The following is a 15,242-nucleotide window of genomic DNA, read 5'->3' on the forward strand; positions in this document are numbered from 1 at the left end:
TGGGGGGTCTTGCTAATGCAACATAGCACCCACCAACATTCCACCAGAATCTGAGCTGCAAAATCCAAAAATCACTCCTTCCTTTCTGAGTCCTGCCATGCACCCAAATGGTATTTTTTGGTCACATGTGAGGCATTGCCGTACTCGGGAGAAATTGGGGCACAGATTTTGGGGTGCTTTGTCTCCTTCATTCCTTGTGAAAATGAAAAATTTTGAGCCAGAACTGCATTTTTGTGTAAAAAATGTAATTTTTCATTTGCACAGCCCAGTTGTATCAAAATTGGTGAAACCCCTGGGGGTTTGAAATGTACACTATACCCCTAGATGAATTCCCTGAGGGGTGTAGTTTGCAAAATGGGGTCACTTGTGGGGGGGTTCCACTGTATTGGTGCTTGGGGGGTCTTGCTAATGCGACATAGCACCCACCAAAATTCCACCAGAATCTGAGCCGCAAAATCCAAAAATCACTCCTTCCCTTCTGAGTCCTGCCATGCACCCAAATGGTATTTTTTGGTCACATGTGAGGCATTGCCGTATTTGGGAGAAATTGGGGCACAGATTTTGGGGTGCTTTTTCTCCTTCTTACCTTCTGAAAATGAAAAATTTTGAGCCAGAACTGCATTTTTGTGTAAAAAAATGTAATTTTTCATTTTCACTGCCCAGTTGTATCAAATTTGGTGAAACCCCTGGGGGTTTGAAATGTACACTATACCCCTAGATAAATTCCCTGAGGGGTGTAGTTTGCAAAATGGGGTCACTTGTGGGGGGGTTCCACTGTATTGGTGCTTTGGGGGTCTTGCTAATGCGACATAGCACCCACCAACATTCCACCACCAAAAATCACTCCTTCCCTTCTGAGTCCTGCCATGCACCCAACTGGTATTTTTTGGTCACATATGAGGCATTGCCATACTCGGGAGAAATTGGGGCACAGATTTTGGGGTGCTTTTTCTCCTTCATACCTTATGAAAATGAAAAATTTTGAGCCAGAACTGCATTTTTGTGTAAAAAATGTAATTTTTCATTTTCACTGCCCAGTTGTATCAAAATTGGTGAAACCCCTGGGGGTTTGAAATGTACACTATACCCCTAGATGAATTCCCTGAGGGGTGTAGTTTGCAAAATGGGGTCACTTGTGGGGGGGTTCCACTGTATTGGTGCTTGGGGGGTCTTGCTAATGCAACATAGCACCCACCAACATTCCACCAGAATCTGAGCTGCAAAATCCAAAAATCACTCCTTCCTTTCTGAGTCCTGCCATGCACCCAAATGGTATTTTTTGGTCACATGTGAGGCATTGCCGTACTCGGGAGAAATTGGGGCACAGATTTTGGGGTGCTTTGTCTCCTTCATTCCTTGTGAAAATGAAAAATTTTGAGCCAGAACTGCATTTTTGTGTAAAAAATGTAATTTTTCATTTGCACAGCCCAGTTGTATCAAAATTGGTGAAACCCCTGGGGGTTTGAAATGTACACTATACCCCTAGATGAATTCCCTGAGGGGTGTAGTTTGCAAAATGGGGTCACTTGTGGGGGGGTTCCACTGTATTGGTGCTTGGGGGGTCTTGCTAATGCGACATAGCACCCACCAAAATTCCACCAGAATCTGAGCTGCAAAATCCAAAAATCACTCCTTCCCTTCTGAGTCCTGCCATGCACCCAAATGGTATTTTTTGGTCACATGTGAGGCATTGCCGTACTCGGGAGAAATTGGGGCACAGATTTTGGGGTGCTTTTTCTCCTTCTTACCTTCTGAAAATGAAAAATTTTGAGCCAGAACTGCATTTTTGTGTAAAAAAATGTAATTTTTCATTTTCACTGCCCAGTTGTATCAAAATTGGTGAAACCCCTGGGGGTTTGAAATGTACACTATACCCCTAGATGAATTCCCTGAGGGGTGTAGTTTGCAAAATGGGGTCACTTGTGGGGTGGTTCCACTGTATTGGTGCTTTGGGGGTCTTGCTAATGCGACATAGCACCCACCAACATTCCACCACCAAAAATCACTCCTTCCCTTCTGAGTCCTGCCATGCACCCAACTGGTATTTTTTGGTCACATATGAGGCATTGCCATACTCGGGAGAAATTGGGGCACAGATTTTGGGGTGCTTTTTCTCCTTCATACCTTATGAAAATGAAAAATTTTGAGCCAGAACTGCATTTTTGTGTAAAAAAATGTAATTTTTCATTTTCACTGCCCAGTTGTATCAAAATTGATGAAACCCCTGGGGGTTTGAAATGTACACTATACCCCAGATGAATTCCCTGAGGGGTGTAGTTTGCAAAATGGGGTCACTTGTGGGGGGGTTCCACTGTATTGGTGCTTGGGGGGTCTTGCTAATGCAACATAGCACCCACCAACATTCCACCAGAATCTGAGCTGCAAAATCCAAAAATCACTCCTTCCTTTCTGAGTCCTGCCATGCACCCAAATGGTATTTTTTGGTCACATATGAGGCATTGCCATACTCGGGAGAAATTGGGGCACAGATTTTGGGGTGCTTTTTCTCCTTCATACCTTATGAAAATGAAAAATTTTGAGCCAGAACTGCATTTTTGTGTAAAAAAATGTAATTTTTCATTTGCACAGCCCAGTTGTATCAAAATTGGTGAAACCCCTGGGGGTTTGAAATGTACACTATACCCCTAGATGAATTCCCTGAGGGGTGTAGTTTGCAAAATGGGGTCACTTGTGGGGGGGTTCCACTGTATTGGTGCTTGGGGGGTCTTGCTAATGCGACATAGCACCCACCAAAATTCCACCAGAATCTGAGCTGCAAAATCCAAAAATCACTCCTTCCCTTCTGAGTCCTGCCATGCACCCAAATGGTATTTTTTGGTCACATGTGAGGCATTGCCGTACTCGGGAGAAATTGGGGCACAGATTTTGGGGTGCTTTTTCTCCTTCTTACCTTCTGAAAATGAAAAATTTTGAGCCAGAACTGCATTTTTGTGTAAAAAAATGTAATTTTTCATTTTCACTGCCCAGTTGTATCAAATTTGGTGAAACCCCTGGGGGTTTGAAATGTACACTATACCCCTAGATAAATTCCCTGAGGGGTGTAGTTTGCAAAATGGGGTCACTTGTGGGGGGGTTCCACTGTATTGGTGCTTTGGGGGTCTTGCTAATGCGACATAGCACCCACCAACATTCCACCACCAAAAATCACTCCTTCCCTTCTGAGTCCTGCCATGCACCCAACTGGTATTTTTTGGTCACATATGAGGCATTGCCATACTCGGGAGAAATTGGGGCACAGATTTTGGGGTGCTTTTTCTCCTTCATACCTTATGAAAATGAAAAATTTTGAGCCAGAACTGCATTTTTGTGTAAAAAATGTAATTTTTCATTTTCACTGCCCAGTTGTATCAAAATTGGTGAAACCCCTGGGGGTTTGAAATGTACACTATACCCCTAGATGAATTCCCTGAGGGGTGTAGTTTGCAAAATGGGGTCACTTGTGGGGGGGTTCCACTGTATTGGTGCTTGGGGGGTCTTGCTAATGCAACATAGCACCCACCAACATTCCACCAGAATCTGAGCTGCAAAATCCAAAAATCACTCCTTCCTTTCTGAGTCCTGCCATGCACCCAAATGGTATTTTTTGGTCACATGTGAGGCATTGCCGTACTCGGGAGAAATTGGGGCACAGATTTTGGGGTGCTTTGTCTCCTTCATTCCTTGTGAAAATGAAAAATTTTGAGCCAGAACTGCATTTTTGTGTAAAAAATGTAATTTTTCATTTGCACAGCCCAGTTGTATCAAAATTGGTGAAACCCCTGGGGGTTTGAAATGTACACTATACCCCTAGATGAATTCCCTGAGGGGTGTAGTTTGCAAAATGGGGTCACTTGTGGGGGGGTTCCACTGTATTGGTGCTTGGGGGGTCTTGCTAATGCGACATAGCACCCACCAAAATTCCACCAGAATCTGAGCTGCAAAATCCAAAAATCACTCCTTCCCTTCTGAGTCCTGCCATGCACCCAAATGGTATTTTTTGGTCACATGTGAGGCATTGCCGTACTCGGGAGAAATTGGGGCACAGATTTTGGGGTGCTTTGTCTCCTTCATTCCTTGTGAAAATGAAAAATTTTGAGCCAGAACTGCATTTTTGTGTAAAAAATGTAATTTTTCATTTGCACAGCCCAGTTGTATCAAAATTGGTGAAACCCCTGGGGGTTTGAAATGTACACTATACCCCTAGATGAATTCCCTGAGGGGTGTAGTTTGCAAAATGGGGTCACTTGTGGGGGGGTTCCACTGTATTGGTGCTTGGGGGGTCTTGCTAATGCGACATAGCACCCACCAAAATTCCACCAGAATCTGAGCTGCAAAATCCAAAAATCACTCCTTCCCTTCTGAGTCCTGCCATGCACCCAAATGGTATTTTTTGGTCACATGTGAGGCATTGCCGTACTCGGGAGAAATTGGGGCACAGATTTTGGGGTGCTTTTTCTCCTTCTTACCTTCTGAAAATGAAAAATTTTGAGCCAGAACTGCATTTTTGTGTAAAAAAATGTAATTTTTCATTTTCACTGCCCAGTTGTATCAAAATTGGTGAAACCCCTGGGGGTTTGAAATATACACTATACCCCTAGATGAATTCCCTGAGGGGTGTAGTTTGCAAAATATGGTCACTTGTGGGGGGGGGTTCCACTGTATTGGTGCTTTGGGGGTCTTGCTAATGCGACATAGCACCCACCAACATTCCACCACCAAAAATCACTCCTTCCTTCTGAGTCCTGCCATGCACCCAACTGATATTTTTTGGTCACATATGAGGCATTGCCATACTCGGGAGAAATTGGGGCACAGATTTTGGGGTGCTTTTTCTCCTTCATACCTTATGAAAATGAAAAATTTTGAGCCAGAACTGCATTTTTGTGTAAAAAAATGTAATTTTTCATTTTCACTGCCCAGTTGTATCAAAATTGGTGAAACCCCTGGGGGTTTGAAATGTACACTATACCCCTAGATGAATTCCCTGAGGGGTGTAGTTTGCAAAATGGGGTCACTTGTGGGGGGGTTCCACTGTATTGGTGCTTGGGGGGTCTTGCTAATGCAACATAGCACCCACCAACATTCCACCAGAATCTGAGCTGCAAAATCCAAAAATCACTCCTTCCTTTCTGAGTCCTGCCATGCACCCAAATGGTATTTTTTGGTCACATGTGAGGCATTGCCGTACTCGGGAGAAATTGGGGCACAGATTTTGGGGTGCTTTGTCTCCTTCATTCCTTGTGAAAATGAAAAATTTTGAGCCAGAACTGCATTTTTGTGTAAAAAATGTAATTTTTCATTTGCACAGCCCAGTTGTATCAAAATTGGTGAAACCCCTGGGGGTTTGAAATGTACACTATACCCCTAGATGAATTCCCTGAGGGGTGTAGTTTGCAAAATGGGGTCACTTGTGGGGGGGTTCCACTGTATTGGTGCTTGGGGGGTCTTGCTAATGCGACATAGCACCCACCAAAATTCCACCAGAATCTGAGCTGCAAAATCCCAAAATCACTCCTTCCCTTCTGAGTCCTGCCATGCACCCAAATGGTATTTTTTGGTCACATGTGAGGCATTGCCGTACTCAGGAGAAATTGGGGCACAGATTTTGGGGTGCTTTGTCTCCTTCATTCCTTGTGAAAATGAAAAATTTTGAGCCAGAACTGCATTTTTGTGTAAAAAATGTAATTTTTCATTTGCACAGCCCAGTTGTATCAAAATTGGTGAAACCCCTGGGGGTTTGAAATGTACACTATACCCCTAGATGAATTCCCTGAGGGGTGTAGTTTGCAAAATGGGGTCACTTGTGGGGGGGTTCCACTGTATTGGTGCTTGGGGGGTCTTGCTAATGCGACATAGCACCCACCAAAATTCCACCAGAATCTGAGCTGCAAAATCCAAAAATCACTCCTTCCCTTCTGAGTCCTGCCATGCACCCAAATGGTATTTTTTGGTCACATGTGAGGCATTGCCGTACTCGGGAGAAATTGGGGCACAGATTTTGGGGTGCTTTTTCTCCTTCTTACCTTCTGAAAATGAAAAATTTTGAGCCAGAACTGCATTTTTGTGTAAAAAAATGTAATTTTTCATTTTCACTGCCCAGTTGTATCAAAATTGGTGAAACCCCTGGGGGTTTGAAATATACACTATACCCCTAGATGAATTCCCTGAGGGGTGTAGTTTGCAAAATATGGTCACTTGTGGGGGGGGTTCCACTGTATTGGTGCTTTGGGGGTCTTGCTAATGCGACATAGCACCCACCAACATTCCACCACCAAAAATCACTCCTTCCTTCTGAGTCCTGCCATGCACCCAACTGATATTTTTTGGTCACATATGAGGCATTGCCATACTCGGGAGAAATTGGGGCACAGATTTTGGGGTGCTTTTTCTCCTTCATACCTTATGAAAATGAAAAATTTTGAGCCAGAACTGCATTTTTGTGTAAAAAAATGTAATTTTTCATTTTCACTGCCCAGTTGTATCAAAATTGGTGAAACCCCTGGGGGTTTGAAATGTACACTATACCCCTAGATGAATTCCCTGAGGGGTGTAGTTTGCAAAATGGGGTCACTTGTGGGGGGGTTCCACTGTATTGGTGCTTGGGGGGTCTTGCTAATGCAACATAGCACCCACCAACATTCCACCAGAATCTGAGCTGCAAAATCCAAAAATCACTCCTTCCCTTCTGAGTCCTGCCATGCACCCAAATGGTATTTTTTGGTCACATGTGAGGCATTGCCGTACTCGGGAGAAATTGGGGCACAGATTTTGGGGTGCTTTTTCTCCTTCATTCCTTGTGAAAATGAAAAATTTGGAGCCAGAACTGCAATTTTGTGTAAAAAAATTAATTTTTCATTTTCACTGCCCAGTTGTACCACAATTGGTGAAACCCCTGGGGGTTTGAAATGTACACTATACCCCTAGATGAATTCCCTGAGGGGTGTAGTTTGCAAAATGGGGTCACTTGTGGGGGGGGTTCCTAAATTTTAGCATCTTATGGTGCCTAGAAACCTACATGGTGCCTAAAAAATAATCTCATAAAAAGGAGGCTCCAAAATCAAGTAGGTGCTCCTTCTATTATGAAGCCTGTGGTTTGGTCAACGTGCACACTAGGGCCACATATAGGATATTTATGAAAACAAAAGAATTGGGGGAATCAATTTTTAGTCACATTTCTCTAGTAAAATGTACTGTGTTCCTTAGAAAAATGTATTAAAATTGCAAATCTGCAAAAAAAATGAAATTTTGAAATTTCACCTACACTTTGTTTTAATTCCTGTGAAACACCTAAAGGGTTAACAAACTTCCAAAATGCTGTTTTGAATACTGTGAGGGGTGCAGTTTTTGAAATGGTATCATTTATGGGGGTGTCTCACATACAAGTCCCTCAAAGTCACATCAGAACTGAACTGGTCCCTAAAAAAATCAGTGTTTGAAATTTTCTTGAAAATTTGAGAATTTGCTATTCATATTGTAAGCCTCCTAGTGTCCAAAAAAATTAAAAGGAAGTTGAAATAATGATGGAAACATAAAGTAGACATATGGTCTATGTTAGTTATTAACTATTTTGAGTGGTATGATTATTTGTCTCACAAGCAGAAAATTTAACATTTTGCAAATTGCTAAATTTTCAATTTTTTTACGACATTTTGGTATTTTTCACAAAAAAAACACAGACTGTATCGACCCAAATTTACCACTAATTTGAAGTACAATGTGTCACGAAAAAACAATCTCAAAATCACTGGGATAAGTAAAAGCAAAAAAAAGTTATCCCCACTTAAGTGATACATGTCAGATTTGAAAAAAAGGGCTCTGTCAGGAACGCAAAAACTGGCTCTGTCAGGAAGGGGTTAAAAGCTAAGTTTTAAATAAATTTCAAAAGTAGTGCCCCCACAAACAGAGAGTACTTTTTCTTTCTCTTTCTCTAGATATATGACACCTCACTGCAGCTGCCTTACAGCAAGGGAAAGATGGCTACTACTCTAAGTTAGAGTATCATAAACATTGCACAGGTTTTCAGCACAGCTTTATATCAGCAACCCCTGAATAAAGAACTATTAACCCCTTCAGTGCTCACAGTGAAGTAATAATAAATGCATCCTGACAGTCAATAGTCTACAAGATCATTACAGCTCCAGCAGCACAAAAGTGAGAGGAGAGTGAGAGGGAAAAGGAGTTTAAGTACAATACAGAGACATTGTATTTGGGTATAAAGAGAGCAGCTAATTATACTTCAGCAGCAGAGAAATTGTGAATGACAGACTAAGGCACGGGTGTCAAACACAAGGCCCGCGGGCCAAATCTGGCCCGCCAGACCTCGTCATGTGGCCCGCGCAAGGAGATAGCACGCAGGGGCAGTGTGTCTAAAATAGGAGTGCTGCGGGTCGCGTCCACGTCCGCCTTACCTGTTCCTCCACTGTCGGCGGCCATGTTCCTGTAGGAACATATGTATGCGGCTACAGAAACATGGCCGCCGGCCTCCACGGCTACGTGGAGGAGGGCCCGGCCGCCTGTTCCCTCTGATGCCCGGCAGTGACAGGCACTGGGTGGGGACGTCATGACGATGACGCCGCCCGCCCATGCGTCTGTAGAGAAGTAGGAGCAGGCAGGGAAGCTGGACCGGGAGTCGGGGACAGTGTGGCCGCAGCAAGCAGTGAAGAAAAGCTGGAAGCCGCAGCAGCTGCAGGACAGACGGAGAAACAGTAAGTGAGGATGAGGATCACACTCACAATAAAAAATATATATATATATATGCTGTTTCCTGAGGTGTCCCCCGTGTATAATAATATTAATGCCATGACACCACAGGCTGCTCCGCCTGTATAATCATTTATGTGTCATGGCATTACTTTTATTATATTATACAGGGGGAGCAGTCTGTGGTGTCATGGCATTATTATTATACAGGGGGAGCAGCCTGTGGTGTCATGGCATTCATTTTATATTATACAGGGGGAGCAGCCTGTGGTGTCATGGCATTATAATTATACAGGGGGACCTACAGATACAACCGGCCCTTTGAGGGTGACCAAACTGCTGATGCGGCCCCCGATGAATTTGAGTTTGACACCCCTGGACTAAGGGTTAAGCTGTATACAGTGAAAATTTGAGAAAGTACAGAAGTCCTATTTGTAAGGAGCACAAGGTGATAAGATATAGAGATAAAGGATACCACTGTGGGTTTTTATACAGAAAGACTACACTAGAGATGATCTTGGGGAAAACCTTTCCAGAGGCTGCAGATAAATTACAGTACATCCGGAATAAAAATGGTGTATTTAATAATAGACAGCTTCATACAGTAGATCTTTGGGAACCTAACAGTGCAGTATTACTAGCAGGATACAAAAGTTTCTTTGTAGAGCATTATTAAAGTTTTCACTCCAAACAGCTATGAAACTGACACTTTGTGGACTGGAAAAGTGTCTGACATTGTTATTACACTAGTATCAGCTGATAGTGTTTCAGAATATACTCCTTTTTGCATACAGCAGCAACAGTTCATCCAAACCAATATAGTAGAACGATATAACATTGAATACAAGTGTGGAGGAGAGAGCTGATCCTTCATAGCCGGAACTCATTTCTTGAATCCTTCAGTAAATATCTTGCAGTCTATTTCTATATTGGATTACAAACACTTCATATAAGTTCAACTCCTATTACTTACAAACTCACCTTACAGGACTCAGGTGGGAACTTTAGATTGCTCAGGAACTGCAGTATATGGTTAACAAAGGAACCCGGCACAAAATACAAAAGCGCTTATAGTAACACCAAGACACTACACTAACTAAAATACATATTATTGCGCAATAATAGTTTAAGGTTTATTACTATCTGTTTTTTTTTATTGTTGATTGAAATTGTTGTTTAAACGGTGAAGATATTAAGTCACTTGCATGTGACGTATAATATGTTTATTTGTTTCAGCCGACTAAGGTAGGCTTGTATAATCTTTTGTACTTGAGGAAGGCATTCCAGAAATATTACTGAACAAGACTACACGTCCTAAGTTCTAGTCAAATAAAATTGGTTGTGATGATTAATGCCCTTATTTCACCTATTTTTGTTGTGTGAAATTACCTATGTAAATAATATTATTGTTATGCAAATAACTTGTTAACTTTATTGGTTACTGGATAGTTCAAAGGGTGATTCCCCAAGCTCGCCCTCATAGAAATATATACATATCGATATAACCTATCTTTATATCATCAAAGCTTGGGGTGGAGGCACATAAACTCGCTTATACATACTCAGTGCTGAAGACAGCGTTACATGGGCGTGCTCATATCCTGCCAATTGGAGCTGCTCAGTGCTATACGCCCTCCAGCAGTCTGTGTAGATTGTAGATCCAGGCTCTACATTGTCAATGATAGCCCTCATCAACGCGGGTGTCCACCATTGTTAGGAAACACAGCCCTGTTTCCCTGCATATTCCCCCAAAAACCCACTGCTGGGGTAACATCCGGCCTACATTGCTTTTTCTCCTCACGAATAAGCTTTCATCCACCTCCACTATGTGATCTGGTCCACCATTACGGGGCTGTGGCTGCACCATGAGGTCCATCAAGCAAGCCTCCCGCATCCACTTATTGTACAGTACAGCTGTTTTTTTGACATATTCAGCTGTTGCTGACAATAGTCAATCGATGTCAGCTCCTGCGCCCATGAGTATATGAACCTCACCAAGGTGAGGAAGGGTAAGCAGCACCCCAGAAAAAAATGAGCCACTCTAAGGCTCACCTTTAGGCGACAAAACTTGACATGACACCGCCACATACCTTCCTTCACACATTCTTCTATTCCCCCTTTTGAGAAAGGCGTGTGTAACGCCGAAACGGCCCCTTAAGGGACTCTGTGGCCAATGAAGCCGGATATGTAATTTATACCCGAGGGTGCTGTTGAAAACTGTATATGCCATGTGATGCCGGGACTCTGGCTTATTGATATGGATTATAAAGCTTTTTACTTGCATTGAAATCTGGTGCTGGATACATGTGAATACTAACCGGGCACAGGTATATTAACTGTATATATATATATATATATATATATATATATATATATATATATATATATATATATATATATATATATATATATATATATAGAATAAACATGAGAGAGAGGTGCACCTCATAGTGCAGGTAAATGAGTATTTAATGAAGGACAATAAAACACTCCGGGTATAAACAAAAATGCTCGTACCATAAATAAAAGCACTGTGGACTGATTACCACATGATAAAGCACGTTACCCATGGCAAACAGCTCCTCTGGAACCATGAAGTCCTCAGCAGCATGAATCACTGCAGACGCTGGGTTGCGCCGCAGAAACCAGCACACGGACGGACGGGGGGGCACCAAGCAGGAGAGATGACGGGTCGCACTGGAAAGCGGCTATCACAGGCCACGCCCTAACGCGTTTCGTCAGAGACTTCGTCAGAGGGAGTCGCCGTGTGCTGGTTTCTGCGGCGCAACCCAGCGTCTGCAGTGATTCATGCTGCTGAGGACTTCATGGTTCCAGAGGAGCTGTTTGCCATGGGTAACGTGCTTTATCATGTGGTAATCAACAATAGACAAATACAAATATTCATTAACATATAGGGTGACATTTAATAGAATGTGATATTTTCGCACTTTCAAAATCGCCCATTATCGCACTTTTTCGAATTTTAGGCATGAAAATGTGCTCTTGGACCGGGGGAAAAAAAATCTGGGGGTCCCCTGTATTTTGAAACCAGCACCGGGCTCCAACAGCCTGCGGTGTCATGCCACAGCCAGAGGACACTTTTTATATAAGGTCCCCCGGCCAAAACATGAGCACCGTGGCTGGTCAACCTTGGACGGGGTACCTGGAGGAGTGGGGACCCCCCCAATAAAGGGGTCCCCCCCAGGCTTCACCCGTCCAGGGTGGAAGCCCGGGGCTGTCACCGGCGTCCGTCTTAAATCTCTCATACGTAACATTGCTTTATGCAGGAGAACTACAAGTGCCAGCAGACCTCCCCCACATGCTGGGGCTTGGAGAACTACAAGTCCCAGCATGCGGGACATTAATGGGCCCGCTGGGACTTGTAGTCCACCTGTAAACAGAATGTTAAAAGAAAAGACGCTGCTGAGGAAGGACCTTCTGGTCCGAAATGCATTTGGCGTGTCTTGCTTTTTAACTAATCGCTGCAAACGGACTTGACTGCTGGTATCCTTGGGCTCCAGATTCTCCCAGCATCCGGACCTGGTGTGAGTCTGTACCCTGTAACTTTCTGTTGGACCGCAGTTTTGCCTTGAGCGAGTTTTATCTATATACTTGCATTAAACATTCAAATTGTAAGTGCACTTCTTTATTAAATTCGGTACTCTTTACCTAGAACGGCGCCCATCGCGGTCGTCGCGGGTACATCGCGGGTACATTAGTGGCCACCCGCGATGCTAACGACGCGATCAATTATCGCGTCAGTCGCGATGTCGCTAGCATCGCGGGTGGACAACAATGTACCCGCGACGACCGCGATGACCGCGATTGATCAATCATCGCGGTCATCGCGATGTCGCTCGCATCGAGGGCACACAATAATGTACCCGCGATTACCGCGATGACCGCGATTTCTGGCTGTGGGAAAAAGACAAGTGGAAAAAAGGAAAAAAGTGTGAAAAATACAAAAATACATTAACGTGTGAAAAATACAAAAATACATTAAAATTACACCTAACACTTAAATGTCATAGATAACAATCAAACCGCACACCTGTTGCGGTGATTGTACAGTAAAAACGCGCAGATATCGCGGTGATTGCGGGCACATGGCGGCTGGTTGCATCACGGGTGACCACGGCCGTCATGTGCCTGCAATCACCGCGATAGTTGCGCAAAAAAACACCAAAATACAATAAAAAAACACATCAAATTAATTGGCATTCCTTAATTATCACACAATGAAATAAGACACGACACAGGTTAAGAATTTCAAATTAGGACTTATTTTTTTATTTTTAAATAAAATATATTATTTTTTTAATTTAGTATAAAATATTTTTTTTTTTTAAGAATGGGGGGGGGGGGGGGGGAAGGTCTGGGCGAAGGTCATTGAAAGTATAGGAGAATAGATGCCTCTTGGGAGGAACTGGATTACAACAAGGCAAATCGGAATGAGGCATACAAAAAATGGGACTCAATACGCAAAAAGGCACCCTAATGCAAACATGCACTGGGTACAGAAGAAAATGCAAATATGCGGAACAGTCCATGGTGAAGGTGCAAAACAAGTACGGACAGCTCAAAGTCCAGGAGTCCGATACTGCGACCATCAGTAACCGAAATTATGGCCTACGAGCAACAAAGTTCATCATGGAGCAAATAACAAACAGAGTGGAACAAGGGCATTGCTGCAAGGCACAATAATTAGAAACAAATTAAAACCAAATCACTAATTAATGGCGCTCTTCACCTGGGTGGGGACTTTGTGTGCTCAACAGAGCACTTGAAATAGTCCCAGGCAAAGACGAAGGGTCTGTGACTGGTGGCAAAGGGGGCCTCGGCGCGTACATTACAGGGGCAGGAGGAGGCGGAGCATAACCCGACGCACTGTACGAAGGGTAGTGATAGGGGTAATTGGGCATTTGGGCTGCTTGCCATACGACGTTGGCAGATGGCTCTATATTGCATGCACTAGAGAGACTTCTCTCTGATGCACGCATTATAATGCCATATATCAACCTCTTAGACTCATGGAGCTGGTCTGGCGCCATGCCTCGCATTTCCAAGGCAAGATTATTACTAAAAATTTGGCAATCGTCAAGGGGAATTTGCGGTGCCTCCGGTGCCGACGTGCTAGCATGCCCTTGGACATTACGAGCAGTGCTGGACAGCTGTCTTCTGGGACGCCTCCTCGAGATAGCAGGTGCAGTGCTCTCCGTCATCGGAGTACTGTCCCCCTCTGCAACTGCCACAGGCTCCTGCTCTGTCTCAGGGGGAACTTCCTAGAAAGGGGAAAAAAAAGGGAAAATGTTAATAACATGACATTTCACAGTCACTTACATGCAAGACATTTGTCAGGAAATACTTACAACGTCCACACTCTCCGCTGCAACGGACGAAGAGGTGTCCTCCGTATCACTTCCCCCTGTTCCACTCTGTTCTCTCTGCTCCAAGATAAACTTCATCCGCTCGTAGTACCATAATTTCGGCACGTAGACGTCATCAGCATCGGCTCCGGAACTCTGAGACTGCCGTACTCGCTTCATCTCCTTCACCATAACTGTCCGCATATTCGTCATCCTCTTCTGTACCCAGGCGACGTCTGCATGAGGTACCCGTTTGCGTACAAGAGCCACCATTTTCCGATACGCCTCATTCCTCTTCGCCTTGTTGTAGTAATCCGGATGTTTCATCTCCCAGAGGCACCTATTCTCCTTATACAAATCAATGACCTTCGCCATAAAACCATTTGTAAGTTCTCGCTGAGACATTGCTGTAAAACAAAAACACAAACAAAACCATCTATAAGTAATTGATGTCTATACGGTATGTCAAAATGGTATCGCATCACATCAAATGGCACAACTCCCATGGCATCTGATGTGAGGCGATTCCATTTTCACCAAAAATCATTCACATTTGCTAGTATACCACCCCCACTATCCACGCGCACCCGAAGCGTGGCGAGCCCCGCGAGGGGACGCGGATACCTTCACAGTTATACGCGTCCCCTCGCGGGCTTCACAGGTGTCCGTGGCGAAAAGCGGACACCTGTGAAGCCCGCGAGGGGATGCGTTTACCTGTGAAGGTATCCGCGTCCCCTCGCGGGGCTCGCTGCGCTCGCCACGCTTCGGGCTCGGTGGCTCGCTGCGCTCGCCACACTATTATATTCTCAACTCCACGCCGACGTGGATAGTAGGGCATGAAAAGGTCGGAGGACGCGTACCGCCGCCCCTCGCGGGGCTCGCTGCGCTCGCCACGCTTCGGGTGCGCGTGGATAGTGGGGGTGGTACCCTGGGAAAAAAAGGCATTTGGGTTACATTTACAAATTAATTAGAAGAACAATTTAAGCACGACTTACCTTATTAGGGGGATAACCACGGTACTTTTTTTTTTTTAAGGTAGCGCAGATCCACCGATAACAGCAACTGCAATTACCCAAAAAAATAAAAAAAATATCATTAATCAAAATCCAATGACATAGAAATCCACCCCCACTATCCACGCGCACGCGTCCTCCGACCTTTTCATGCCCTACTATC

The 15,242-nt window shown here is 44.1% G+C and overlaps 1 protein-coding gene across 1 annotated transcript; it reads right to left on the reverse strand.

Moving 5' to 3' along the window:
* Window positions 1-13,180: 13,180 nt before the first annotated feature.
* Window positions 13,181-14,469, reverse strand: LOC146079588 (uncharacterized). The gene is made up of 2 exons (XM_083186302.1): window positions 14,070-14,469; window positions 13,181-13,982 (listed from the first exon to the last, which is right to left on the reverse strand). Exons 1-2 carry the CDS (start codon window positions 14,439-14,441, stop codon window positions 13,434-13,436), a joined length of 921 nt encoding a protein of 306 aa, XP_083042428.1. The 5' UTR covers window positions 14,442-14,469; the 3' UTR covers window positions 13,181-13,433.
* Between the last annotated feature and the right edge of the window lie 773 nt (window positions 14,470-15,242).

Source organism: Crinia signifera, chromosome 5 (genome assembly GCF_055691185.1).
Source record: "Crinia signifera chromosome 5, ASM5569118v1, whole genome shotgun sequence".
Lineage (NCBI taxonomy): Eukaryota > Metazoa > Chordata > Amphibia > Anura > Myobatrachidae > Crinia > Crinia signifera.

What these genes read in the sequence shown, in the direction of transcription:
- LOC146079588 (XM_083186302.1), bottom strand. Translation starts at nt 14,441, where the DNA reads ATGGCGAAGGTCATTGATTTGTATAAGGAGAATAGGTGCCTCTGGGAG. An exon ending in CAGCGGAGAGTGTGGACGTT is followed by an intron (nt 13,983 to 14,069) that starts GTAAGTATTTCC and finishes TCCCCTTTCTAG; the next exon opens with GAAGTTCCCCCTGAGACAGA.